This window comes from Cucumis melo, chromosome 10 (assembly GCF_025177605.1).
Source record: "Cucumis melo cultivar AY chromosome 10, USDA_Cmelo_AY_1.0, whole genome shotgun sequence".
NCBI classification, from domain to species: Eukaryota; Viridiplantae; Streptophyta; class Magnoliopsida; order Cucurbitales; family Cucurbitaceae; genus Cucumis; species Cucumis melo.
This window is the reverse complement of record NC_066866.1, coordinates 3,958,324-3,985,420: the sequence shown is the minus strand read 5'-3', so window position 1 is coordinate 3,985,420 and position 27,097 is coordinate 3,958,324. Positions and strand designations below refer to the sequence as shown.

Here is a 27,097-nt window from a genome sequence, read left to right as displayed (position 1 = left end):
TTTAGAAAACCTACAAAGAAGACCCGGAGTAAATTGAGGAAGGTTATGAGGAGCTTAGTGAGCTTGAAATGAACTCAATGGAGCTAATGAGAGAGCTTAGAACAAGTTTTGAAGAATCGTGAAGAATCTAGTGGAGCTTAAAGTAAGCTTAGTGGTACACATGCGAAGTGCTTAAAGTGAGCATATAGGGCTAATGCGAAGCCTAGTGGAGTATAAGCTCAATCGACAATAAAAATTATGCTAAGAAAATGTGAGGAAATAAGCTTAATTTTCAATAACCAAATAGTTATCAAATAGAATTTTAGCCAGTAATAATTTAGTCTTTAGACTTGAATACATAACAATTAGCCTTTATATTATTGTTACAAATTATAAAACATATGGCTAAATTGTTATTTTTCCAAACAATGACCCTACACGTATTTAATAATAATAAAAAAAAGGTCACACACCATTGAAAATAAATGTCTTTAATTATGTTCTAAATTGTTCGTGAAACTTTGTTGACCTTCTAAAAGAACATTTTCCACCATCAAACACCATCAACTCTACTCTTGAAATATCCATCTATGTATCCATCAAAATGTAGTTTCTTTCACTTTAATTTCCAACAATCGTAAATTGGTAAGAAGACAAATCATGACCCATAACTAGATTTAAAATCCTCTTAAATGGATAAAAGAGGTTAATTTAGAGGACCAATCGACTTGAGATAATTTTGTTATAAGAATAACAAATCATCTACCCATTTTCAAAATGTCTTGAGTTAAAAAAGATTTTTGTGTAGATAAATAAATTTCTTCTTAAAATAAATGATTGGAGTAACAAAGTCACCAAAATCCAATTTTTTTTTTAATTGCATTGGATTGAGTTCATTTTTTTTTAACAAATGTGTTATTTGAGTTTGACAAAATTTACGATCCAAACAATTAGATTAAAACTAAAATGTACTTCAACCCAAACCGACGAACATCCTCCGGCTTTCTTTCGTTTCAATTCACAAAAACAAAAGGTTCAAAAAGGACAAAGAAAGTCACTATCACATTATGGTTTTGAAGAGAGGGCCGAAATTAACACAAATGCTTCACCTTTGCTTCTTTTATGATACCCAAAAACACCATTATTTTTCGCACATCTTTAAATGAATCCATGATTATATATTACTTAGGAAAACTAACAGCAAGTATTATTAGATTTTTGTGAGCATATGGTTGTTTCTTTAGTCCATGGCCTACTTATTACACCATGAGCCAATCATGATTATATATTCACAGCCTCACCATTATTCATTAATGTTCACATAAACCCCACCCATTATTATTCCCTTTCTCTCATATATATTATGTACTTATCCTTTCACACCAACCCACTACATGATCATTTCTAGCTAATTTCTTCAAAATTCTGAATATTAGGTAGGTCTTCGAAATATATATCCAAATTCTTTCAGCACCCCATGATCACTCCAACATTCATTGGGATTTGCTAGCTATGGTGCCTTGGGAGATGGGAAGGAGCCGGTGGATCAGTAACCCACTCACTTGCGAGGGGTAGGCTTCAGGATATCCAAACATCCCAACAAAAATTATATTAGAATGGTGTTTCTCCTAAACTCGTGCTGTCATTTATACCCAAAAACATTGCTCTCAAACCAATTATATTCGAGACACTAATAGAATGAAGAATTGAAGATGAAGCAATGGAAACTAGTACTTGCGCCATGCACCAGTTCATCTTCTTCTTTCTCCAAGAAAAAAAAAACCCAATGAACTTTAATCCAATCCAGCATACTACTAATCTTGTTTGAATGTGTCCTTTAGCTAATTTATTGATCCAATTTGTCTGTTTGTAAATCAATATCAATCGTTTTAATTCTGTTCATAATTACTCCACCATCAATATAATGACATACATTATTCTTTTGGCCATGGCTAATTAAGCTCAACTCTTTGTTCATGGCTATGCCTATAATAATTTTTCCTGTGTTAAGCTTTTTTAACAAATTTTAAGGTTACCCATTGGGATCGATCTCTTTTTAACTAAAACTATTATTCCTGAAATGAATTGATACGTGTGGGACTCAAGGAAATAAAGCTTTTGTTTGACCCTTCAACCACTCCTTTAATTTGAATATATTTTGAATAGAGAGTTTGTAACTTTCTTTTCCATTCCAATCTTAATAGTTAATATAAATTAAAAAAAGAAAAAAAAATTCGAAGAATTATATATGTTGGAAATTTGAAATTATTGGAAAATGTGGGCTTAGTGAGGATGTGACATTTGCTCCCTATGTCACAGTAATCAAATAGTTGAATGATCTTAAACATTATATGATCATCACACAATTCTAACATTAATTGAGGGAAGACTTTAACTTGTGTTGTTATTGACAAATGGATGGGAAAAAGTAGTAATTTTCAATTAAAAAATTAGGGTTTTGATGGAAGTTAAAAAATATCAAATTTTTATATATTTAAAGTGTTTATATATATATATAAATAGTTTGGATATTTTGTGATTGGTAAATTGAATTGGGGAAAAATAATATGGAAGAGTGAAAGAAAAAGAGAAACGTGTAAAAAAAGATGAACACTATAAATGAAGGGGTAGCAGCGGCATTAGTTCATTGTTGCCTACAAATTCACCATCCAAGAGACACCTCATCTCTTTTAAAAACGTATAGATTTGGAAGGAGGAAGACACCTCTCATAGGATAATAAAAAAGCAGGAATTATTCATTCTCACTCCTCCGGATAAAAGAAAAAAAAAAATTCTCCCTTTAGTTTTCTTTGGGAGAAGAGAAATTCTTGAATCATCCTATAATTCTTCTTTCTTCTTCATCATCTCTTCATCTCATAGCAGAAGTAGCATCTGATCGGAAAACCCACTTCATCATCATCATCATCATCATCATCATCATCATCCATTTTTTTTTATCTAAATTTATATCTATGTTGGGAAAATTCTTGGCGGATGAAGTTGGGTTTTGATGAATTCTCGTTTTCATGTAATTTCCTTTCTGAATCATTACTAATCGATCTGCGATGATGATTACAGTTAACAATTGTTGATTCTCTCAAGGGCTGGTTTCATTTTATGTTTTTTTGGGAGTTTGATGGAAAATAATTTTGATTTTGGAAACTGTGTGATCTGGGTCTGAGGAGTTTTTGTGTTTTCTGAAAAGAATTGTGATGGATCATTGGTGGTGATGTTATTATTTGTAAACCCTGTTCTGGGTCACTAAGGATGACGAGAGTTTGATTTTCAAGTAATTGTTATTGGTTTTTTGTTAGTGTCTCTGACTTTTGCTCCTTATATTGAGTTTGCGTGAACAGATGTTTTTCCTCTCTTATGGTAATTCCTTCCTTTTTGGGTTCTTTTTGGTGTTGGAATATCCATTCATAGACGATTGGTATTCTTCCTAACAATGCTTTGCCTTCTGCTCTGACTCATTTTTCATCATCATCTTCCTTATTTTGTTTTCCATTTCCTTAACTCGTTTTGTTTCAGAGTTTCTTGCCACTTTTTACTTGGCTTTGTTTTTGCTTTTCTTAAGCTCAAATGGTAGTGATCGAGTTGGCTTATTTGGGTTTTGTTTCCACTTAGGGTTGTTTTTGGTTAACTAATCTAGTCTTTGATCTCTTTAACCTCTTTAACGTGGTTTGGAAAAGGGTATTTGGGTTAAGAACTAAGTTTTTGAAAACTACAAGCTTCAAACGTCAAAGCATCCGTAAATCCATTAGACTTTTTTTGCCTTTTAATTTGTTTTTCTCCTTTGTCATACGAAGAATTTATACAGGTGTGATTTGTTTCTTATGTAGATTCAAGAGTGGAAGTTTGTTGAACAATCCGGTTAATCTATAGGTAGATAATAATATATACGATCTTTTAGATTACCTGGATAGGAAATGTTGTAATTTCTCTGTTCATGTCCTTGCAAACACAGCCATCTAGACTCATCTCCTGCCAAGTTTGGGCACTGCAAAGCCTTTGGCAGTGCCCATGGATGCCACAACGAGCGAAACGGCGGCGCTACAGTTCCATAGCATTCCTGATCAATCAGTTTCTACTATTGTCACCAGTGCAACATCGACATTCCCACAACCGAAACGACATTGTTTTGGGGAATCTGACCCAGGTGAATTCCCCTTAGCCGCCAATCCCTCCATTGTTCTTCATGTATTGACGGCTTGTAACTTGGATCCTCAGGACCTTGCAAAGTTAGAGGCAAGATTTTTCATTTCCCTTGTTTTGATTTTCCAACATTGTTGTAACTCTAGGATTGATAATGCTGCTGATTGATTTTGGTTGTGTGTGTTGCAGGCAACATGTTCATTCTTTAGACAGCCTGCAAACTTTGCTCCTGACTATGAATTGTCGATTTCGGAGCTTGCTGCATTAGATATGTGCCGAAAGAGAGCCATATTCAAACCTATGACACCAGAACAGCATCAAGCATTGAAGCAAAGATGTGGTGGCTCCTGGAAACTGGTATTGAGGTTTTTAGTGGCTGGAGAATCATGTTGCCGAAGGGAAAAATCCATGGCAATTGCTGGACCCGGCCACAGCATTGCGGTCACTTCAAAAGGAGCTGTTTACTCTTTTGGATCCAACAGCTCTGGACAGCTTGGACATGGTACAACTGAAGAGCAATCACCCCCTCGCCTTGTCAGGTTGCAAAAATTTCAACTATTGTGTCAGCTAATACCATAAAAAGTGTAAAAAGATTAATGGATTCCATGATGTTGCAGATCTCTGCAAGGAATTCGAATAATTCAAGCAGCAGTAGGGGGTGGGAGGACAATGTTAATCAGCGACGCCGGCCATGTTTATGCATTTGGCAAGGATTCATTTGGTGAAGCTGAGTATGGAGCTCAAGGAGCTCAAGTTGTTACTACACCAAAGTTGGTTGAATCCCTGAAGGATATATTCGTGGTGCAAGCTGCAATTGGAAATTTCTTTACTGCTATATTATCAAGAGAAGGTACTGTGTACACATTTTCTTGGGGGACTGACAGTAGGCTCGGTCATCATACCGAACCAAATGACTTGGAACCCCGACCCCTGAAAGGAGCATTAGAAAACATTCCAGTTGTTCAAATTGCTGCTGGATATTGCTATCTTCTCGCTCTAGCTTGTCATCCTAGTGGCATGTGAGTTTCATCTTCATTGGTTTTAACATTTATTTGTCTTTATTACAGTCTTGGCAAAAATTGAATGGAATGGTATTTTAGATTTCATTTTTCTTAGATGAATAATTGTTATCCATTAACAATCCTATGCTTCCAAAACATCAGGTCAGTATACTCAGTTGGATGTGGACTGGGTGGAAAGCTTGGTCATGGTTCAAGGACCGATGAGAAACACCCACGACTTATTGAACAATTTCAGCTCCTGAATCTCCAGCCAGTCGTGGTTGCTGCTGGTGCTTGGCATGCAGCTGTTGTAGGTCGTGACGGCCGAGTTTGTACGTGGGGTTGGGGTAGATATGGGTGCCTGGGTCATGGGAATGAGGAATGTGAGTCTTCCCCTAAGGTGGTGGAAGCATTAATCAATGTCAAGGCTGTTCATGTTGCTACAGGAGATTATACAACATTCGTAGTATCTGATGATGGTGACGTGTATTCTTTCGGTTGTGGAGAATCAGCTAGTCTCGGGCATAACGTTGTCGTTCCCGAGGAACAGGTTTCTCCTTGCTTATACTTTCTTCTTTACTTATACCAAATTCTTTCAATCAATTCCATACCATTTGTGCTTCTTCCCAAGCTTCCATGCATAGTGTGATCCACTTATGGTCTTTTATTATGCATATTGTACAGGGGAATCGACAACCGCACGTTTTAAGCCCAGAACTAGTCAGGTCCCTGAAGCAAATTAACGAACGGGTAGTTCAGATTAGCCTCACTAATTCAATTTACTGGAATGCACACACCTTTGCATTGACAGAGTCGGGTAAGTTGTATGCATTTGGCGCTGGAGACAAAGGACAGCTCGGGGTTGAACTTGCGAATCAAACCGAAAGGGGAAATCCAGAGCGAGTTGACATTGATCTAAATTAACCAAAAAGAAGAAATTCAATAACTTTCTATATGCTAATGGTTATGCCATTGCATTTTAATCACTTAGATTTGGCAAATGAAATTATTAATTTGTAAATAGGAAGGGAAAAAAACCAAGAAAAAAAAATTGTGAATGGTTTTATGGTTGTTATATTTGGATGGTAAATGGATGGGTCAGGTTCTTTTGTAGGTTTTCAATTCTTTTTAACATTTTATGAAATCTTCATGATTTAGGATTTAATTTCACAAAGGAATTGGATTTCATTACACATGAAGATCGCCCACGAATAAAACGAAAATGGAAGGAAGAAATGTATTGAATCGCTAGGACAAATGAAAGCAAATGCAAATAAAGATGTTTATAGATTGGATGTACCCCTTTTCATTCAATTTAGAGTAGGGTTTTCATAGTCCAGGTTGAGTTAGGTTAGGATAGTTTTTTAGATCAATCTTAAATGTCGGGGGTAAAAATCTTAAATGTATACATATTTTTTTTTCAAAATTTTCAATCTAATAAATTTGAAATTCAAAATTTTTTATCCAACAAATTTGAAATTGATTTTTCAAAACTTTCTATCCATCCGTAGGTCGGGTTACTAGAAAGCTTCTATATTTCACATCTTGTCCAATAGCGCCTCAATTTCACTAACCTTTTTCAAAATAATAACAAAAGAATTCGCAAATATTATGTTAAATATGATTAATTTACTTGGTTCTAAAAGTTATGCTCTAAATTGATCGTTGAGGTTTGTGAGTGGATTAAAGATTTATTTACTTTGAGTGTCTGTTTCTTTCTTATTTATAGTCATATGTTCTTTATTTCGATGCTAAACAAAGTGCTTATTGATCTTATAAAGATCGGTATAATTGACAAAATTATAAAGCTTATCCAATCCAAGAGTTAATCATTCTCTTTCTAGAGCTCGAGCTCCAATTGCTCATCTGTTTGTTCCTAATTTTCTTTTATGGTTACAAGATATAATTGTCCTTTGTGGCTTTGTTTCTAAAATTTATTTATTCTTAAAAAAATAATCTAGTTTTTAAGTACATGAAATTGTTTGTCAATTAGTCTAAGAATTCTAAATTTGTTTTTAACAAATTGGAGAATGTCTATTTTTTACCCACATTGGAGATTGTCTCGTTGAAGAGGGAGTTTTCATGTTTCCCCCAATTACTTCAGACTCAGATTTGGTAACCTTGAAGTTTATTAAGGTGTGCGTTAACATAAATTATTATTTAGCATATTTTCATTCATCCTTACTACCCTGAGTAATCTACTCAATTATTTAAAACAATAATATTTAATATCGAATTGTTTAGAAACTATAAATATATTAAGAAGAGGGCCCCCAAAGGGTAAACTTTCTACACTATGTCACAAAATCAAGTATAGTAAAATTTTGTCAAATAATGCTATATTATACTATAAAAAAGGGCCCCCAATTGTTTGATTGTTTTAATTCTCTTTTATTCCTCCAAAAGCTGTTTAATTGCCACAAAAACATTTTTCTTTTATATACAAACAAACTAGCCACAAACAAGAGGAAAAAGAACATTTCACACCCACCCTATAACTTTGAAAAATTCAGATCAATACCGGAATGTACAAAAGAAAGAAAAAGGGTAAATATTTTAAAATTTTTACTCAATAACTAATAAAAGCTAAAAAAAAATATATATGCATTTGCCACAAAAAAAAAAAAACATGTAAAACAAGTTATTTAGAAAGTGGGTTATTAAGCATTTCAAATGTAATAGATGATAAAGAGAACAAATAAGAAAATAAACTTTCTTTTTGAGACCTTCACCTAAGCTGAACGCCAAAAAACATGCAATTCAGCTCATCTAATAAAATTCACTGAAATGCTGAATTTTTCTATAGGATTTATCAACGCCCATCTACATGAGGAAGAAAAGAAAGGCTAAATTTTGGACCAATTGCTAAATTTTAGAAAAACCTGGCCCCCAATGAAAGAATTGAAGTAATGAAACCACATTTCGTACAAATTTTACACAAAATGATCATATTTTACATCACCCATGTACACCCCTCTCCTCTACCAAAGGCTGCAAGAATAGCAATCGAACCGAGGTGCACGCTCAAGGGGAAACGGCAAAGCATCTGATCCAACATAAGTCAGGGACTATACTACCCACCCAAAGGTCAAAAAGCTCAAGGATCTTTGCATCAGTACATTCCTTTGAAAACAGGATTCGTGCGGCATATGCTTGCACCGTACTCCTCATATTCCGCTTTTGTATGACAAGCCTGCATCGCAAGTAAACATAATAAGTTTTGTTGATTAGGTGAACTGAGCTACTCTAGGCAGATTGTTCTTATGAGACGTTGTGCAAGAATCGAACAGTATTAGGAATTATCGATAGGCTCTCAAAGCACATTGAAATTGAAAAGTTATCGATAACATCCCCACAAGTCACTCAGAAAACACTTAAAGGATGTGCAAAACCTTAGCAGACTCTCACTGCTCCCTCTTTTAGAAATGCTTTAAAGTTTAACTTATCCTTCCCCAACCCGTCATACAAGAAAAACACCTAACCTAACAGGTAGCATGGTTGACATCCTTCCCAAAAAGGATTGTAATTGGTATATGAAAAGGGTATAGCATACATACCGCAAAAAACTCGGGAGTTGATGCAAGAACGGAGCCTCCAAACCAGACGGCAAATCTCTGGATGGGATGGCTTACAACATTGACTTCCACTGGATGCGACTGAAGAAGGCAAGAAAATTATGAATTAATTGGAAAGTAATTCGTCCTGCAGTTTTAAAAAAAATACAATAACCAGTTTCTTTTTAAAAAGAGAGAAACAAAAGGGTCATGCAACATTTCTCACTTTTATTTCTCCTCCTAATCTAGCTTCAGAAGCAAGGATTCGAGCGTCCACGATTTTCTTCAAGTCTCTTTGTAACCTCCTATGGAAGTCCTTGAACATTGTTGAACCTCCAGATAGTACTATATTCTAAGGTAAGGCAACAAATATATTCAATAGGAGAAGTAGGCTTTCGTAAAGGAGTAAGTACTGGAATAGAACGGTCATTATATATGTCTAGGCAAACACAAACGAAAAGCAAGAAAAAGGAAAAGCGGACATGAAATAAATCTGATAATTAAAGAATGGCAGAAAAAAGGGTGACACCTAAGTAAAAATGAAACCACGTGTGGAACCCAAGTAAAATGTAAAATGCACACGAACAAGGTAAGAGAAATTCAGTACATTTCCTAAGCCGAAATAACTGATTGTTTCATTCTAATCAGGCTTGAAAGTTACTTTCAAGAATACTTCACCTTGTACAACGCTCTTCTGGTATCAATTGGAGCAGATTGAATACACCTGTCTATTACAGCAGGCAAAGGGGTGGTAAACTCGCTGCTATAAATTTCAGGATTGAAGAACACCTGTAAATCATCAACATTGCCAAAACAGTTCAGCACTACGGTGACAAGAATTACAATAATAATTTTGTAATCATCATAGCCTCACTCAAGCATGCATTTCGGAAAAAAACCAAACCTCCGGGCCAAGAAATCGTTCATAGCCAATATCACAAGAATATGGTGCGCCAGTCTTGGGTTTAATACCCTTCCAGTGCTTTAGATACTTGCCTGGCTCCTTATCATGCTTATTGAACTCCTGAAATCAACAATACAAACTACCTCATCAAATCATTTGTGAAGAGAATCAACGACAAGATAACCAAACGAAAACAGAAATACAGATGGTTGAGAAATATGTTATCTACTTTCAAGTTTCAACCAAGTTGTGATTCAAATAAATCTTAAAAATGTGCTGTTTGATTTCTATCTACCAACCAAGAGTCCAAGACCCATTAAACAAGTTCAGAAAAGTTCCAACCTTGACAATGTCAGAACAGGTATAGCAATACATTTCCTTCACTTTTCGGGCCACTTCAAAAGAGTCCTCAGGTGGTACATTTTCTCCTCTTTCCTAAATGAAACAATGGAAACTTGCAGAGTTTGTGAGCTCATCAATAGGCAACAGCTCATTCTATAAATTAACATAAATGGAAGGAAAAAAAATCTAAAAACATTCTTACATCCTCAATTTTAGTAACTTCTGATATTAGCATATCCAGAACAAAAAAGATATGAAACTTAAAGGACACAAAAACTGAACATCAAGCACAACATTCTTCTTAAAATAATACATGTGTTCTGTTAGAATTTTGAAACTATAACCTCTTAGAGAAGGCAAAGACGACTTAACCATTGAGCTATTCCCTCGTTGGCAACTTTAAAAACAATATTCCACATCATATAGTACAAAATGAAGCCGAACTTCACAGAACAACACCTAATATTATTATCACATAATTTTACCCCAGAAAATTTTATTTATGTAGGCAACTACTTCACTAAATCCAGAGCACTTGATGGAGTTTCTTAGTACGGAAGAATTAACAAAACTAACCAAGGAAACTTGGGAACCATGGATATCGGAGCATCAAAACCACTCTCAAAAAAATTCCATCAAAATTCCCATGTCGAAGAAGAAAAGAATCACACATAAATATTACAGGATAGCTAGTCAACGAAGACAAATTAAGCTTAACAATTCTCTAAATATTTCCATATTCTTACAGACTCTAGTCAACAGAGACAAATTCAAGGATCAAATGATGCAAAGCTTAAAAAGAGATAATTCTCCAAATATTTTCATATTCTTAAAACTTTCCAGTAATAAACAGCTGGTCACAATGATATAGATCAGATATGAACAAATGACAATTGACATGACAGGATTTGACCTCAACCATTAGACCCTCCAAACAAGTAAAATATAATTTTTCAACCAGAAGAAGAAGAAGAGGACAAAAGAGAGACAGCCTACCTTCATGAGCTGTTGGACAAAGAGAGTCACGTCTTTGCCAGCAATGGGAACTGACTTAATGCTGCTTCCAATAACATAGCCATCTGCAACAGGCACAACATGAGTAGCCCCATCTCCAACGTCCACTACAACTCCTGTCATCTCACACTAAGGCAAGCTAATCGTCAATTTATGAGCAAAAGATTAACATAAAACATTATCAAGAAATAGAAAGACACGTTACATAATATACGCAATGAGTAAAAATAATGACAATCAAACTGATTTCTCTAAGGATGTGACAACAGAAATAAATACATAGAAACAGGAACAATGAATCTTCAAACATATCTTGAGTGGTTTGTGAACAGATTCTGCCTTTTCCTTCTTTAATTGTTAAGTGGTTAAATTTAATACTTGTCCAACTCATCAAGAATTACTTCAGTTTTTATTACAAATCAGATCATAGTCTTTTGAAATTTAAAACATTTCTGCCACAAGATTGCTTCGACATTAAGTTATCTGGTTTAATTAGAAAGTTATAGGAAGCTTTCGTTTTATGCTAAGAAGCACAGACACTTTAGTTTGATTAACGTGTCCATGTCTGATACATGTTAAACACTCGGGCACTCCGACACTTATTGACCACATATTGGACACTTGTTAGTACAACAAATGTATTAGACATGCATGTTTAGTATACTAAAAAGACACATATAAGACAATAAAAATAAATTTTGTGTGTGAAAAACACAAAACTAAGTTTCTTAAACATATAAAAGCACCAACTTATTTACTTATTTATTTGTTTGTTTTTATAAAAACAACTACTTTCATTGAGAAAAAAGATGAAAGAATACAAGGGCATACAAAAAAAAAAAAAAAAAGCCACCAAACCACCCCAGCTGAATGAAGGGACTCCAACTAAGTAAATTGTGGACTCTAGAATAGTTACAATAAAAGCCTCAAAACTGATACATTTGCTTTTGAATTTTCTTTTCGCCTAAAAACTATATATATTTTTTAAAATGTAAATTTTAATAAATGTATCGATGACCTATCGTGTTTTAGATTTTTAAAAAACAATTTGTCTCGTATCTGTCGTAACTGTGCTTCTTAGATTTTAGGACGAGCAGGGAACTGAATCAATAAGCTGCTGAACATGAATGAATGAATAGTCGATTGCCATTATAACATCCAAATATCTAATACAATCTAAAACCTCTCAAGGAAACCTCCAAAGGGGTAGCAACTGCTTTTTGGGTTTTTTTCTTTTTCCTATGCTTAAAAGTTGTATTATCAGTGCTTATATTCCTTGCAAATTAAGAACTACATTTCCCAGTGCTACGAAATTGCGTCCATACATACAGATTAAGAAATGGCTTCAAATAACAAACCAACCTTAGATGTAGTATAACCAGCAGCAAGAGCAAGCACGGAATTGACAGCAATATAAAGCCCCGGAACATTGAATGTCTCGAACATTATTTCACCCGTATACTCTCGACTCTCAGGCGCCGTAAGAGGGCTCTCAGTCAAAAGAAAATAATGATCCTCCGGATCACACCGTAAATAATTGAATATACACTGCTGCCAGAACCGCTCCATGGCATCCCAATTATAAACCTGACCATTTCGAATCGGATAACTAAGATTATAAGTACTACTAGATCTCGACTTCGCAAGCGCCTCATCTCCAATAAAGAAATCAAGATCTGCCATTACACCAGCATTATGCTGCGCAAGCCAGTTAGCCTTCGACGAGTTTCTCGATTGGTTTAAGAACGATTCATTAACTGCAACTACACTAGGAACGATAAAACACGGCTCTACATTACCGGCAAACCCCATTTTAGTATATCTGAAACAAAAACCAAAAAAGAAAAAAAGAAAAAATAAAAGTTAAAAGAGGCTAGGTAGTCAATGAACACCGACAGAAATGAAATTTAAGAATCGAAATTCAAATTGGGCTTTCGTTAAAGGGCAAAGCAGAGTCATAATAGAATGGAAAAGGGTACCCGGTTCCATTATCGATTACTACAGCGGGACGAGAAGCAGCGGGGTCCATGCGGGAATATGAAGACGATTGTCGTTGTCGATGTTGAAGGTGATATCGAGATTCTGGATATGGGAGTGGACCTGCAACTGAGATCCGGAATAAGGTTGAAGAGAGAGGATCATGGCCATCAAAGGCGCGATAGAAGAAGAGAAGAAGAAGAAGAAGAAGAAGAAGAGAAGATGGTTGAGGTTGACGGAGCAGTGGTAGACTTGGATCGCAAGCGAAAGGAGCGACTCAACGAACGGAAGCTTGATGGGTTGTAATAATGGAGGAAAAAAGAAGCCATGTTTTAGAATTGTAATGTGATTAAGGGGAATTAGGGAATGGAGAAACTGGAAGGAAGTTGATGATGAAGATGATCATCTTGTTTGTGTTTAGGAATTTGCGATGCTTTTCTTCGCAATCAAACAAAATTCAATCACTATGGCGACCGCTGTGTGTGGGTTTCGGGGTTGGGGCTTTTGCTTTTTTGGAATATCATCTCTCTATTTCTCCACCGTTGGATTTTCACCCACCATGGATCTTTCGTAGCCGTCCGATCTCCTTCTTCTTCTTCTTGGGCCCACCTAAAGTCAATACTTCGAGATCCACCGGCCCATTCTCACTCAATTGGATTCCTTTACCTATTTGTAGATTTTTCTTTGAATAATTATAAATAGCAATATTTTTAAAAAATCGTAAATATCGTAAAATCTATCGAAATCCATCGATGGTAGGTCATGTAGTAAATGTTAGTTTATTTTACTATATTTGTAATTTTTTAAAAAATATTACTACATACTTAATAATTATTCTAAAAATTGCTAACTATTATGATTACCATTTTTCTTTTAAATAATGTAATTTTAAAAATAATGTGGTATGCCAAAAAATAATGTCAAAAATAGTGGTGTGGAATCGTTTAATCGATGTACGGCTAAGTTAAATGGATTGAAGTTAGGTACGGGGTACACGACTCCGCACACATATCAATCCTACATGGCAACCAACTTGTAAAGACGGACAACATGGAGGAGGCACGATTAATTTGCAGCTAATCCAAGCAAAAAGGCATGGAGATGGCAAGTGACTATCGACGGCTGCAACTCTTGTGAGAAGAAGGTAAAAACGAGGAGGCAGGGGGGACTACACTCACAAAAGAAGGAAAAGAAGATGAAAATTAGGGCTAAAATAAACAAAATATTATACGAGTGATATTGATTAGGGGAAATATCAAACCGACTAATAAATAAAATTTAGACCACAAACTTCGTTTTAGGTCTTTATCAAATCGTTATTGTAATCCTTTGGTTCTTATATGAAATGCTAAAAAAATTTATATTAATTTAATAATTTTGAAATGTTTATGAAAAGTCAAGGAATATTCCAAAATTTGAAAATACACGAGTGGTTTTAAAGTAATGTTTTATTTGTTGTAGTTTAGTAATTTTTCATATTTTGCTTTAATTTAGAAGAAAAATAAATAATGTAATAAAATTAAGATTGATTATTAAAAAAGTAGGGTCGAGTGTCATAATCTTAATCTCGTTCAAATAATATAAATTTACTTGTAATTATTACAAGTCAGATAGAAAGTTAATATTTTTTTTTTATTGAAAATGTAAAAAGCTTTATCTTTTTCTTTCTTTTTATTTTTTTTAGTAGAATTAATTAAGGACCAAATTTAATGACTTTGAAAAGAATGAAAAAGGAGAGAGTACCCCAACCCTCTCTTTTTCATATATTCCTATGGTTGCGTGGAGGAACGGTCAAATTTCCCCATTGTCACAAACATTCGTATTGCTTTATGTAAAATCCGAAATGACGAAGTACTTTTCCCTTTCACATACATTAGATTAGATTAGATTAGATCCCATTTTTTTTTTGAATTTTTGTTCATCATTTATATATATTTCCTCTTTCCTTTTCAACTTCAGAAACGCAAACCCTTTTCCAAACCCACAACCTTATTTATACAAACTTCATTATTCAACTCATTCCAACCACTAACTATGCACTTCAATAACATATATTTAATAAACCAACTATCCAACTAGTGACCCATGTAATTCTCATCGATAAAAAACCAAGTAAAACGATGTTTCTACCGATGGTTGGTTTCTAATTCTCGAGAAAGTTTGAATGATTGATTTATCTATATTGTAGAAGAAAAAGGCACGTTGGTGTAGTGTTTTTGGCCACCAACACTCCAACCTCCAAGTTAGTGATGTTTAGAGTGGTAGAGAATAGAAAATTTGCGATGTGCTTTAGTGTAGTACCTCAAATGTCTTGAAGAGTCTTTGATTATATAGAAAAATCAACTTTGTAATGGCCATTTTGCTAACTAATTTATTGAATAATTTATTTGATTGTTACTGACTTATAATGTATTTGAATTACATTTTCAAGTTTTTGATTTAAAAAATAAGTTATTTTGAAAAAACCTAAAGTGTTTGGAAGCCAATCAAAATATGTTTTTAAGTATATTTTAAACAATCTTTAGAGAAAAAAAAAGTTTAAACAAAAAATGAGTTTCTCGAAAAACAATTTTTTTCTTAAGTCAATCCGAACGGACCCTTAATCTTTATAGTGTTGTTGATCGTTGTCAGGCCTTCAATATGTTTGTTGATCAATTGTCTCTTTGGCCCTTATGATCTACCCATTAGATCAACGTCTATACTTAGTCAAACAAAACATAACTTTTTTGAATGATACGATATTAAATTTGTTTTTGTTTATGAACATAAAGAAAACAAATTAAAATTTTATAATTTTTATTTTAATTTTGAATGGAGTCTACTAATTATGTCAAATAAAAAGCAAAGTATACATGTTTTTTTGTTTAATATTGAAATCCTAACAAAAAGTGGAATATGGGCCATTATTTTAGATAAATTGACATCTTCTTATGGCCACCACAGGAATCAATTTCAATATTAGTGTACCAAAGGTCTAAGTAGGTGTTTAAAAAATAAAAGTCAAAAGTAAATTTTGTTTCACACCCCCATATGATTTTTCTTTTTACAACTTTATAACTCTTGTATTAAAACAATAAAGTAGAAGGATTCAAATGTCTGATCTTAGGGGAAAAAAAAAGAGAAAAACACGATAATTGTCGTTAAGTTATATTCAATATTGAGAATAATTTAGTCGTCGTATGTGTATATATGTGTAATATTTAAAAAATCTTAAAAAAAAAAACAAACAAACTATTAACACTCCGTATAAGAAATTATTAATTCCCCGTTTAAAACCAATTAATTCAGACGTATGTATGATTTTCTTTTAATTATAAAGATCAGATAATTAGTGTATGGGTGTGGGTGTGCTTTTCACATTTAAACTATCTTAATTAAATAAATGGCTTTTAGTGGTAAGTAAATTAGATCTTGATCATTTGGTATTCATCCTTTATATCGTTTTTAAATGGAGTATATATTTGGTAAAATATCGAAACTATTTATAAAATATAATTCATAGTTTATCTAAGTCTTTTTTTCTTATATTTTGTAAATAGTTTCAATATTTTGTTATTGATGACAATTGTTCTTCCTTTTTTAGGGACGTTAATTTTTTTTTAAATCATCCCTCTAATTATAAATAAATAAATTATGAATTAAAAGTAGAGGTTAAATGTTAAAATATGAATGTTTAAATGAACCCACATTTTAATTGATTGTCGAACAAAACAAATCTCGTTAAAAAATAATATTAAACTAAGGATGTATTTGGAAGTAAAAATAGATTTAGATATATTTTTAAAAATTCTTTTCTAAACAAATATTAAAACTTTTAAAAGTGATTTTTATATATAGATTTGATTTTTAATTATGTTCAAATTGTATTTTCTATTTTTTAGAAATAATTATATTAAAAATATAAATCTACTTATTTTATTGTTAAATTCTTACCATTAATAATTTAACATTTTACAAATGACTCAAAGCCACAACCCTCATGGTTATAAAAGAGGGGATATAACACTAAACTACAATTATACTTTATTTAAAATAAAACATCATTTAATATTATATTGTAACCTGACGCTACAAAATTAATACTAAAATACAAAAACCAATAACGTGAGAGGGGGCACATGTTCCCGCTGGCCTCTGAGTAAATCCACCGGTGATCAATAACCTATTATATATTTTCAAAGTTTACAAATACATATATAAAACTTTAAAATTTTATGGACTAAACTTTTAACCACTTTCATTTATACTCTTACGTAAAAAGTAATACTCAAGTGCATATTGGACGTCGTTCATTTCAACGCATCCCACTTTCAACATACACATAAAAAAATAATTACAATATTTATAAGACAGAATAAGAAGAATCTACCACATGACAAAATACGATTCAACAATCTAATGAGCGTACAAAATAATAGGTGACGTGGGTATTTATTTTATTCTTTGGATAATTCAACAAAATAAAGAAAGCATCAATCCCTTCACTTCACTCCAAGTATGATGTACTTATTTAACACACAAGGAATTAGGAAACACAACCTCCATCCAATTCTTATATTTAGGGCCATTTTCATACTAACTAAAGGTTTGTTTAATTTGTTATAGAAATTAAAAACAATATTTTGAAAAACAATTCTTACAGACAATAAATTGTTATTTAATTGATTTATAAACTAATTTTATGTTTCAAATATTATATAATTAATGTTTTATAATTTAATACATTACATATTATATATTTTATTAAAAATTGCAAAAAAAAAAAGTAAAATATTTGACGAAATATTTACCTTTCATGCGAAAAATAAAGTGTAACGAATTTTATTGTTCTATATGTTTGTCCGTCAAACAAATACTTGTAATAAAAAATTGTATATCTATTATTTATTGTTTTTTTTTTTTAATTTGTAAAGATGTTGAATTAAGACATGGCATAATAATAATAAAAAAAAGAAGATTGTATATCCAATATAATCAACAAAGTCATTGCAAAATTATGAATGTGTGATAACGCCATAGATGAAGGGACAAATGCTAAAACGGCTATTAATAGAATGAACTCCATAATCTCGTGGAGTTTGCACTTTATATTATATAGTTTATTTATATAATCACCACATTAATTTCCATACACCATTAAGATTTTCCACCCCTTTCTATAGTATAGTAACTCCCTAAATAAATTTTGACACATTTGTTGATTTCATCGTCACACCTACATCAAACGTATTAGATATTGGATTCCCTAAAAGAAGTATTTTACATGTTTGTTATTAGGAAAATGATCGTAAAGATAGAATTGATTGAAAATATTTACAACACATAACAAAATTTCAGATTGTATCGATAATAGACAATAATAGAAATAGATACTATTAGAATTTTATTAGTGTTTATTAATATCACTAATAGAAATCTATCGATATTTATTGTGATGGATATAAAATTTTGTCGAACATTGTAAATATTTTGATTTATTTTTATATATTTAAATAATATTTTTTCATCTACTTATTATTATTGATGTTAATAAAGAAAAGTTATGGTTTTTTTCGAATATACAGAAAACAAACCAAACTTACATAAATATAGCAAAATGTCATGTTTTATTAGTGATGACAACAACGATAGACGACGTTAACAGACTTTTACCATATTTCACTCTTAAACGTAACTATTGTCTACCAAAAAAAAAAAAAAAAAATACCCACGAAAAAAAATATAATATTTCAAAATTTAGAGCTTTTACATCTTCCTACACATGTTTTATTTATTTTCATTTAGTTTGTTAGAGAAGATTTGGATCCTCAATACCAATGATACGACCTTAAAATAGTTTTTTAAAAAGAAAAAGATACAAAAGGACTGAAGACTTCGAATGAATGAATTGAAGACGAGCAAAATTATCCATTCTAATTTATGGTCATTGAAGTTCCTCGGCTTCTATACGTTTGTGTGTGTTATTTTTTCTTAAACCTAATACTCAATAGTTACAATCAACCTCTAATATATCAAGTAAAAACGAACTTTAACTCATGCTTAAATTGAGTACAACTATTTAGTCACTAGAATGTCTATTCCAAGTCACCATCTACTTGCTAAATACTCACATCCATAGCCAACCTATAGATGCAATGCAAATAAAAACTTCATTGCTATATTAAGAAGCATAGTAAAAGACCAACACAATTATTGTGTAAGAGCCATCTAGAAATCAAAAGTAAATATTTTGAAAGTGTATAGACTTACATAGTTATAATCTTTTTACCTTCTTTCTTCCAACAGATAGCTTACGGGAGGGAAGGAGATAGTAATCCATAGGAATCCCAATGAAGGGTGAAGCCCGAAATTAAGAGATTATAATGTAATGTAGAGTGTTTGTATAGAAAACATCATAATCAAAGAATAAATAACATGAAAATGTAAAGAAAGAAAGAAAGAAAGAAAGAAAGAAAGAAAGAAAAGGTTATAATTCCAAAAAAAAAGAAGAAGAAGAAGAAAAAGTGATTCTCCTCACCCAACGGACACCCCCTTCCCCACCCGCCTCTAAACCCAATCACTACTCGACCATTATGCGCACGTTAGCTGTCTCCACTCACACTCTCTCTACTTCTTCTTCTTCTTCTTCTCTTCTTCATCACCATCGTCATCATTTTTCATCTTCTTTGTTGTTCTTCTTCGTATCTACTTCTAATCCCACCATTTAATTTAATCCCATCTCATCAATATTCCCTTTTGATTTTGCTTAACATGCGCTGCGCTTACACCCCACGCTGCAATTCCCTGAATTTACTCCTTCCCCACTTCGTATTTAATGGTTCTGCTTCTGCTCAGCCTTCCCTTTTCGTTTTAAGACGCACCCTTCTTTTCATCTCCCCCCCATTACTCCTTCTTCACCAGATCTCTACTCTTTCTTTACTCCACTCCTCTTCTTCTGTATGTCATTTCTGAATCCTTTCATTTCCACCTCCGATCGGGTCCTACATTCTCTGGGATCATCCCCACTTGGGTGTTTCTTTCGTTTCTTTGCTTCTTATGTCTCCCTGATCCATGTTCTCTATTGGGTTTTCTCTCTCTTTTTGAGATGAATCCTCTCTGCTGCATTGCTCCGGTTTCTATTGATCGAGACCGGGCTAATCCGGTTGTTGCGAAATCCCCTACTCACTGTCATTTAGGGCTTGATGCTCCTATTAAGACTTTGAGCTATGGGTCTAAACCCACCTTTTCTGCTCAGGTTTCATCGGTTGGGACTGAATCGGACAAGCTTTCTGTGTCTGTTAACCATGATGGGGAAGACTTGGTTACTGAACCTCGGGATTGTAAGGGACTTGTTGGCAATGGTGGGGTTAGTGGCACCGTTGCTGGGATTTTGTTCAAGTGGGTTAACTATGGGAGAGGTTGGAGGTCGAGATGGTTCGTGCTGGAAGATGGCGTTCTTTCGTATTACAAGATTCATGGTCCTGATAAGATTTTGATGAGTCCTGCTAGAGAGAAAGATATTAGGGTGATCGGAGAGGATTCTTTGAGGTATATGAGGAAGGCTAATTGGGGAAGTACTCGACTCGGATTGTTGAAGAAGCAATGCAAACCTTTTGGGGAAGTTCATTTGAAGGTGGGTTCTGTACTGTTTTCGTTTTGGAAATTATAATTCATATTTTGTATATAGGAATAAATAGGATACATATTTTCTTCTTTGAGTCTGGATGGATCACTTTTAGTCTTCTTCTTCGTGGTTCTTTTGCTTGATTGGACATCCGTGACGGTGGCGTCATGTTGGGTTTGATGTTGCATCTTAACCAAGAAAGTGCATGTGTCAATCTACGCGTTTCAGTTGGCGAATTATAATAACATATATGAGCTTCGTCCGCATGTTTCAATCTCGTGGGGCAGCAGGCTCGAAACGCTTGTTTTTCTATTTTTTCGCACTACCTAGAAAAACGTCTCTGAAAAATTTCTCTCTATTGCTCATAAAGTAAAAGTTCAAGCTGTACCCAGATTTCATGCGACCTTGAGGAACATGAGAAATGAACGCTTACAATAGGTTGTGACTTCACTTGGCTTCCCTTCTGGGAAATCTTTATTTGCTATGTAGTTTCTCCTGTTGAAGGTCAATGGTCTCACTTTGATTCAGTGTTCATCTGGGAAGATAATATAAAGTTCCCTGTATGAACTCTGGCTTCTGTTCATTATTTCTCTCTCCCTCAACTTCCCTTGGCTATTCGCCACTCTTAACATATCCTATTTTGCAGGTTTCTTCAGTTCGTGCTAGTAAATCAGATGATAAAAGGCTTTCCATCTTCACAGGAACAAAAACTCTTCACTTGAGATGCATAACTAAAGAAAACAGAGCTGCGTGGATTGATGCTTTGTTGTCTGCCAAAGATCTTTTCCCCAGAATGTTATGTAGCAATGATTTTCTTCCATCCCAGGAGGTGGTTGTTTCGACAGAGAAGCTTCGTTCACGACTGTCACAAGAAGGGATTGATGAGACAATCATTAACGACTGCGAATCAATTATGCTCTCTGAACTCTCTGAGATGCAAAACCAATTGAAAGCTCTACAATATAAACATGTTACTTTGTTAGATACATTGAGGCGATTGGAGGTATCTCCTCCATCCCGATTCCTCTATAACTTTATTTCTTAGATACATTGACTTGGCATCAGAAAGAACAGTTCAAGATTTGGGTTAAGGTTGATCTATTCGGCTGTTAACTTGTTAATATTTTAACTAGTTATGTGGTAACGATGTTATGCTAGGTTGAACTGGTCAAGTGCCCGTTATTTGTTGTAGAATATTTGTAACTAAAAGAAACAAGCATTGATCTTTGTCTATGCCTTATTTTATGGAGACGTTATCTCTGGAATGTGACCAAACTGGTTAAACCACTCAACATTTCCACACTCAAGAAACCCATGAAAACATCGTGATCTTCACTAATTCTGAATATAATATATTTCATTGGATCATTTGAAACTTTGTGTATGGTTTGCACCCTCCAAAATTTGTTGCATATAATCATCCACTTCTTTATTTCTGCTCACGCTCATGCTCATTTTATAGTTTTGGTAGTGCGTCTAACAATTGGAATTTGAGAACTTCACTCATTTCAGAAAAATAATGTGCTTAAATTGTACTACAGACAGAGAAAATAGAGCTGGAAACTACTGTTGTGGACGAAACGAAGGAACGGGAGTCTTGCTGTGGACAAGGGAATAGAAGATTCAGTGGTTAGTTACTCCGTACCTTTCTGATCGGCTAATATTCCTAAATGCAACATAACTACATTTACATACTATGAAAGTATAAATATGATCAAGTGAAGTGCAAATATTCATAAACGTAATTGGAAAATTTTCTTAGGAATTTAAATTGCTTGATTTTGTTCTTCATATTTTCCAAATCTCTCCTTTAGATGTGTTATACGCTAATGAGTTTCTCATTGTAGAATTAGGTACGCTAGGTCCAAAGTTGTCAAATAGATTTTGTCTCATGGTGTGGTATTTTGCTAACTTTCCTCCCTTGTTTCAGATTTCTACTCAGTTATGTCGGAGGGAAGTGCATCTGATTTTGATGGAGAAAATGAGAGTCAAGATGGAGGTGATGTTGAAACCGATGAAGATGATGGAATGTATTTCGATACCAATGATTTTTTGTCTGCAGAAGCCTTGAGAAGTGCTTCCTATCGCAGTAGGGAATCTTCAGGAATTGCTTGTGCATATGATAGTGGTTCTTACTTCTCTGACCGTCTTCATGAAGCAGAAAATCAGATAAGGATGGTGAAATATCCATATGTTAAAAGAAGAGACAACCTTCCAGATCCGAAGGAGAAAGAGAAGCCTGTTGGCTTATGGTCAATTATCAAAGATAATATTGGAAAGGACCTATCTGGAGTATGTCTACCTGTTTACTTTAATGAGCCACTGTCTTCGTTGCAAAAGTGTTTTGAGGATTTGGAATATTCTTACTTGGTCGATCAAGCGTTTGAATGGGGCAAGCAGGTCAGTCGCTTATTATTCTTCAATTTCTTTGGAAATCAGTTTTATATTACAGTTGCTGTTAGTTACAGCAGTTTCTTTTTACATATGACCAGTATATTTGCCTATTTACTTTATGTTTTGTAATGTTCAATGCAAAAAGATCATCCTTAGTGAGGAGTGAGACGCATGATTTAAACTAAAATGGTGTGAATATGAATTTCAATAAAGAGAGAGAGTGGTAAATAGGCAATATCAGCTCTTTTTGCCTTTTCATTTGGCTAGAAGGACCAACCTTCTTGTCTCGCTTTATTATCTTAATGAAAGGGTAACTGTTTTTATGTTAAAGAACATTGGATTAGGAGAGAGGGTAAACGATGCAGATGGATAAGGAGAATAAGGTTTAAAGCCAGAGAAAATATAGCAATCGGGGTAACAAACGAGAGAGACAATGCAAGATTGAAAAAAAATGCAACAAGGAACAATAGGGGCAACAAAGAATGAAATACAGATTGTGAGAAATAGAAAGTGGGAGTGGGACGTATAGCGATTAGGATGTGGGTGGAGAGCGAGAGAGATAGAAAGCTAAAGATAGCAACTTAGCTGAAAGTAGAAGAATTGAGGAAGAGAGACTAAAAACAATGGATCTTGCGGCAGGTGAAACCTCTTGGGAAAAAGTAAAAAATTCGGCTTGTACTTGTTCTTTTTACGATCAAATTCTAGTTACTTTTCCCGTTTTTGCTGATGAAAGAACTTTTTCCTTGGCTTTTTGAGACGTCTTTGTTCTATTTTCTCTATTAGTTTGAATGAGAGAACGATCGTTGTTGAAAAGAAAAAATTGAATGACTCGAGGAATGTGAAACTCCATGCAGTTTCTATGAAGAGCAGACAAAAGTTTAATTGTATTCTCTGGAGAACTTTGTTGAATATTGCAACGGCATCAAAATTTTGATTTCCAGAACCATTATGTGAAAGTGTGTATTGATCATACAGCCTTGGCAATGATGTTTTTCATTGCTGACTTGGTTTCTAGTGCGTTTGACCTACAATTCATTAATATTTATGTTAAGTGGGATAATACGGGATAAATATGCCTTTTAAGTAAAGTTGATATAAGAAGAACGAAGAAGCAAATAACTTTTGTAGAGAAGTTGCCCCTTTTAAGTGGTTAACATTTACACGTTTGGTGAGGAACAGATCCAGGGATATTCTCACGTTCTGTATTCATCTAATTGGTCCATATTCTAAATCTAAATCCAACACCTATCGTAGCGTTCAGTTGATATTTTCATCTCAAATTAATCAGTATTTTGGTTCATGGTTTGTAGGGGAATGACTTGATGAGAATTCTAAAGATTGCCGCTTTTGCCGTGTCTGGCTATGCTTCAACAGAAGGTCGACAGTGTAAACCATTTAACCCTCTACTTGGAGAAACCTACGAAGCTGACTATCCAGATAAAGGACTTCGTTTTTTCTCAGAAAAAGTATTGATTCTCTTGCATACCTCTAAATACTATGATGTATAAAAAGAATGTTTTCCTTTTTTTTTGGGGGGGGGGGGGGAGCGTTGGTACACCCCGGTTTTATATCTGACCATTACAATCTTCTCCTCAGGTAAGTCATCATCCAATGATTGTTGCTTGCCATTGTGAGGGAAGAGGGTGGAAATTTTGGGCAGATTCCAATCTAAAAGGTAAGTTTTGGGGGAGATCCATTCAGCTTGATCCGGTGGGTGTCCTTACTTTACAGTTTGAGGATGGAGAGACGTTTCAATGGAGCAAGGTCACTACTTCCATTTACAATATCATACTGGGAAAAATTTACTGTGATCACTATGGCACCATGCGAATCAAAGGCAGTGGCAAGTACTCCTGCAAACTTAAGTTCAAGGAACAATCTATCATAGACCGAAATCCACATCAGGTAAGCTTTGTGGTCAAGAAACGATATGTTTATCATCCTTGTGCAGAAGCAGAACTATATGAATACAAACATCTGTAACAATCTATTCATAGAACTTCTCTTCTATTCATTGGTCAGGTCCATGGATTTGTGCAAGACAATAGAACAGGAGAAAAGGTGGCACTTTTGGTGGGAAAGTGGGATGAGGCAATGTACTACGTGTTAGGAGACCCCACCACAAAGCCTAAGGGATACGATCCAATGACAGAAGCTGTATTGCTATGGGAAAGAAACAGATCTGTAGCTAAAACAAGATATAACCTCTCTCCTTTTGCCATATCCTTGAATGAACTCACACCAGGTTTAATGGAGATACTGCCTCCAACTGACTCAAGGCTTAGACCAGATCAAAGACATCTTGAAAATGGAGAATATGAGTTGGCAAATGCAGAGAAGTTAAGACTTGAACAGTTGCAGAGACAGGTACTTTAATCCAAACTATTTGATAAAAGTTAGTTAGAGCAATATAGTTTTGATATTTGGTCCAAATTATTGCACAAGCTAAGCCTGTTAGCAATTAAAAAGTAATTTCAAATATGCACTTTCTTGAATATTTTTCAACCAAAAATCTGATAAGATGGATTGTATTTGTATCTAAATGTCTCACAAAAGTTACCATACTCTCTTGGTTAGGTGTAATGAAACCACCATTTTCTAGATTCCTAGAATACATGATCAAATATATTGAGATATAATAGGCGACCAAACTACAAGACAAACTAAGTTATTTGATGTACTTGGACCCTCCCCTTTGTTTATAACCAAGTAGTCTAACAAACTCCCTAACAAATCACAAAGGTACCCTTAATACTCCATTAACACCCTAATAACATTCCTATCACGTTTGACATGCACTTTGCTAAGAAGGTTTACGACACGATAACACCAAGAATTATGTTTATTAATGCGATGCAGGCTCGAAAGTTGCAGGAAAGAGGATGGCAACCTAGATGGTTTCAGAAGGATGAAGATGGTTGTTACCGTTATATAGGTGGTTATTGGGAAGCTAGAGACAAACATAATTGGGAGGAAATTCCTGATATATTTGGCCAACCCACAACAGATCATCTCCTCCCATGTTCAGGAGAAGAGTAAAGTCCTACCTTGCTCCATCCTACATTGTTTTTAGTTAACTCTTCCCCCTTCCCCTCTTCTGTTTTTTTTTTTGTTCCCATGATCTAAGTGGGAATTTTTGCTGTAGGTATTAGCTTAGCTTTCTCTCAAATTGTAGTATTAGCAGTAGTAATAGAAAGTCAAAATATTCAATACTGTATTTGGTTGGGTGTTGGGAAAGAAAAGAAAAACCATAAATCCATTGGGATTTGGGGCTGCAAATATTTGGTCATTCCCATTTACAGCAAAACCTTGTGTTTGCAGTTTTAAAATCTCTACCTTAGTTAATATAACCATCAACTTCCATAATTGCTTCTTCTGTAGAACCTCAGTAGGAGCATGTGGTTAGTGTTCTGTCCCACTTTGAAAATATTTTTTTTATAAAAGGAATATTTTGTCTTATATTTTTAAAGTCATCATTAAATATTGTTAAAGTTGAAGTATCTTGTATGTCAGTTAGATGTCACATGCTTTTAAGTTTTTGTGATGTTGTATATAGTTTTATTTATTTGTTTCATTTGCAAATTTGTTAAGATTATTAAATATTGTGATACTGATTCACTGATTATTGATTTGTGAGGATTTTTTTTTCAATTAAAAGAACTCCTTTTTAGATTATAATGACGAAACAGTTGAAAACATTTGCACAATATAGGAAAAATTTAGATTCTATCGATGTTTATTAATGATAGAATCTAAATTTTTTAAAACCATATCGATAGTTGTATTGATTTAATTCTTAAAATTTTGTTAACATATCAATTAACACTCTTGTTTACATTTATATTTGACATTGGGATATATTGTAATGTTGTGATTTGTGGGTTCTAATCCCTAATCCACTTTTGGATTAAGAATTTTGAGTCCAGTTTGTAATCTATATTTTACCTTCTATTCCTACCCTTTTTAATTCAATTCAGAATATTGCACAAAGTATTTTGAAAGTTTTTCAAGTATAAATAGGGTGGATTTGAACTCAACACCATTTGGTCATTCGTTACATATAGATGTCAATTGGGTTAAGGTTTTTATAACAAAGTATATAATGTTTCAAATTGAACTTCTAAATTATTTTATTACGATGAAAAAACAAGCTTAACTAATCGAACAAAACCAA

General features: G+C 33.8%; 3 protein-coding genes across 7 annotated transcripts; 2 read left to right on the top strand and 1 right to left on the bottom strand.

The window, feature by feature from the left end:
* Window positions 1–2,528: 2,528 nt before the first annotated feature.
* LOC103488938 (ultraviolet-B receptor UVR8) lies at window positions 2,529–6,257 on the top strand. 4 transcript variants are annotated; one of them, XM_008447892.3, is made up of 7 exons: window positions 2,529–3,007; window positions 3,822–3,864; window positions 3,947–4,227; window positions 4,324–4,673; window positions 4,752–5,153; window positions 5,298–5,685; window positions 5,820–6,257. In XM_008447892.3, the coding sequence occupies exons 3-7, from the start codon at window positions 4,003–4,005 to the stop codon at window positions 6,057–6,059; spliced, it is 1,605 nt and encodes a 534-aa protein (XP_008446114.1). In that variant the 5' UTR covers window positions 2,529–3,007; window positions 3,822–3,864; window positions 3,947–4,002; the 3' UTR covers window positions 6,060–6,257. The 4 variants fall into 4 exon arrangements, with proteins under 4 accessions (XP_008446114.1, XP_008446118.1, XP_008446116.1 ...); XM_008447894.3 differs by having other exon boundaries at window positions 2,640–3,007; window positions 3,800–3,864; XM_008447896.3 differs by lacking the exon at window positions 3,822–3,864 and having other exon boundaries at window positions 2,634–3,007.
* Window positions 6,258–7,834: 1,577 nt separating this feature from the next.
* On the bottom strand, window positions 7,835–13,417 carry LOC103488939 (actin-related protein 3). The gene is made up of 9 exons (XM_008447898.3): window positions 12,929–13,417; window positions 12,312–12,771; window positions 10,932–11,078; window positions 9,936–10,028; window positions 9,594–9,713; window positions 9,368–9,478; window positions 8,916–9,041; window positions 8,693–8,791; window positions 7,835–8,328 (listed from the first exon to the last, which is right to left on the bottom strand). Exons 1-9 carry the CDS (start codon window positions 12,976–12,978, stop codon window positions 8,248–8,250), a joined length of 1,287 nt encoding a protein of 428 aa, XP_008446120.1. The 5' UTR covers window positions 12,979–13,417; the 3' UTR covers window positions 7,835–8,247.
* A 6,014-nt stretch (window positions 13,418–19,431) lies between these two features.
* On the top strand, window positions 19,432–26,382 carry LOC103488940 (oxysterol-binding protein-related protein 1D). Of its 2 annotated transcripts, none has more exons than XM_008447899.3 (8): window positions 19,432–20,538; window positions 21,176–21,532; window positions 22,071–22,158; window positions 22,460–22,929; window positions 24,234–24,389; window positions 24,520–24,828; window positions 24,946–25,290; window positions 25,783–26,382. In XM_008447899.3, exons 1-8 carry the CDS (start codon window positions 20,011–20,013, stop codon window positions 25,960–25,962), a joined length of 2,433 nt encoding a protein of 810 aa, XP_008446121.1. In that variant the 5' UTR covers window positions 19,432–20,010; the 3' UTR covers window positions 25,963–26,382. The 2 variants fall into 2 exon arrangements, with proteins under 2 accessions (XP_008446121.1, XP_008446122.1); XM_008447900.3 differs by lacking the exon at window positions 19,432–20,538 and adding an exon at window positions 21,073–21,089.
* Window positions 26,383–27,097: the final 715 nt, after the last annotated feature.

Excerpts from the sequence above, each read along its gene's own strand:
- LOC103488939 (XM_008447898.3), bottom strand. The coding sequence starts at position 12,978 with ATGGACCCCGCTGCTTCTCGTCCCGCTGTAGTAATCGATAATGGAACC. Across the intron at positions 10,029-10,931 it reads TTGTCCAACAGCTCATGAAG|GAAAGAGGAGAAAATGTACC; the intron begins GTAGGCTGTCTC and ends TGTTTCATTTAG. Across the intron at positions 9,714-9,935 it reads CCTGTTCTGACATTGTCAAG|GAGTTCAATAAGCATGATAA; the intron begins GTTGGAACTTTT and ends TGTTGATTTCAG.
- LOC103488938 (XM_008447892.3), top strand. The coding sequence starts at position 4,003 with ATGGATGCCACAACGAGCGAAACGGCGGCGCTACAGTTCCATAGCATT. Across the intron at positions 4,228-4,323 it reads AGGACCTTGCAAAGTTAGAG|GCAACATGTTCATTCTTTAG; the intron begins GCAAGATTTTTC and ends TGTGTGTTGCAG. Across the intron at positions 4,674-4,751 it reads TCACCCCCTCGCCTTGTCAG|ATCTCTGCAAGGAATTCGAA; the intron begins GTTGCAAAAATT and ends ATGATGTTGCAG.
- LOC103488940 (XM_008447899.3), top strand. The coding sequence starts at position 20,011 with ATGAATCCTCTCTGCTGCATTGCTCCGGTTTCTATTGATCGAGACCGG. Across the intron at positions 22,159-22,459 it reads AGGGAATAGAAGATTCAGTG|ATTTCTACTCAGTTATGTCG; the intron begins GTTAGTTACTCC and ends CCCTTGTTTCAG. Across the intron at positions 24,829-24,945 it reads TAGACCGAAATCCACATCAG|GTCCATGGATTTGTGCAAGA; the intron begins GTAAGCTTTGTG and ends TTCATTGGTCAG.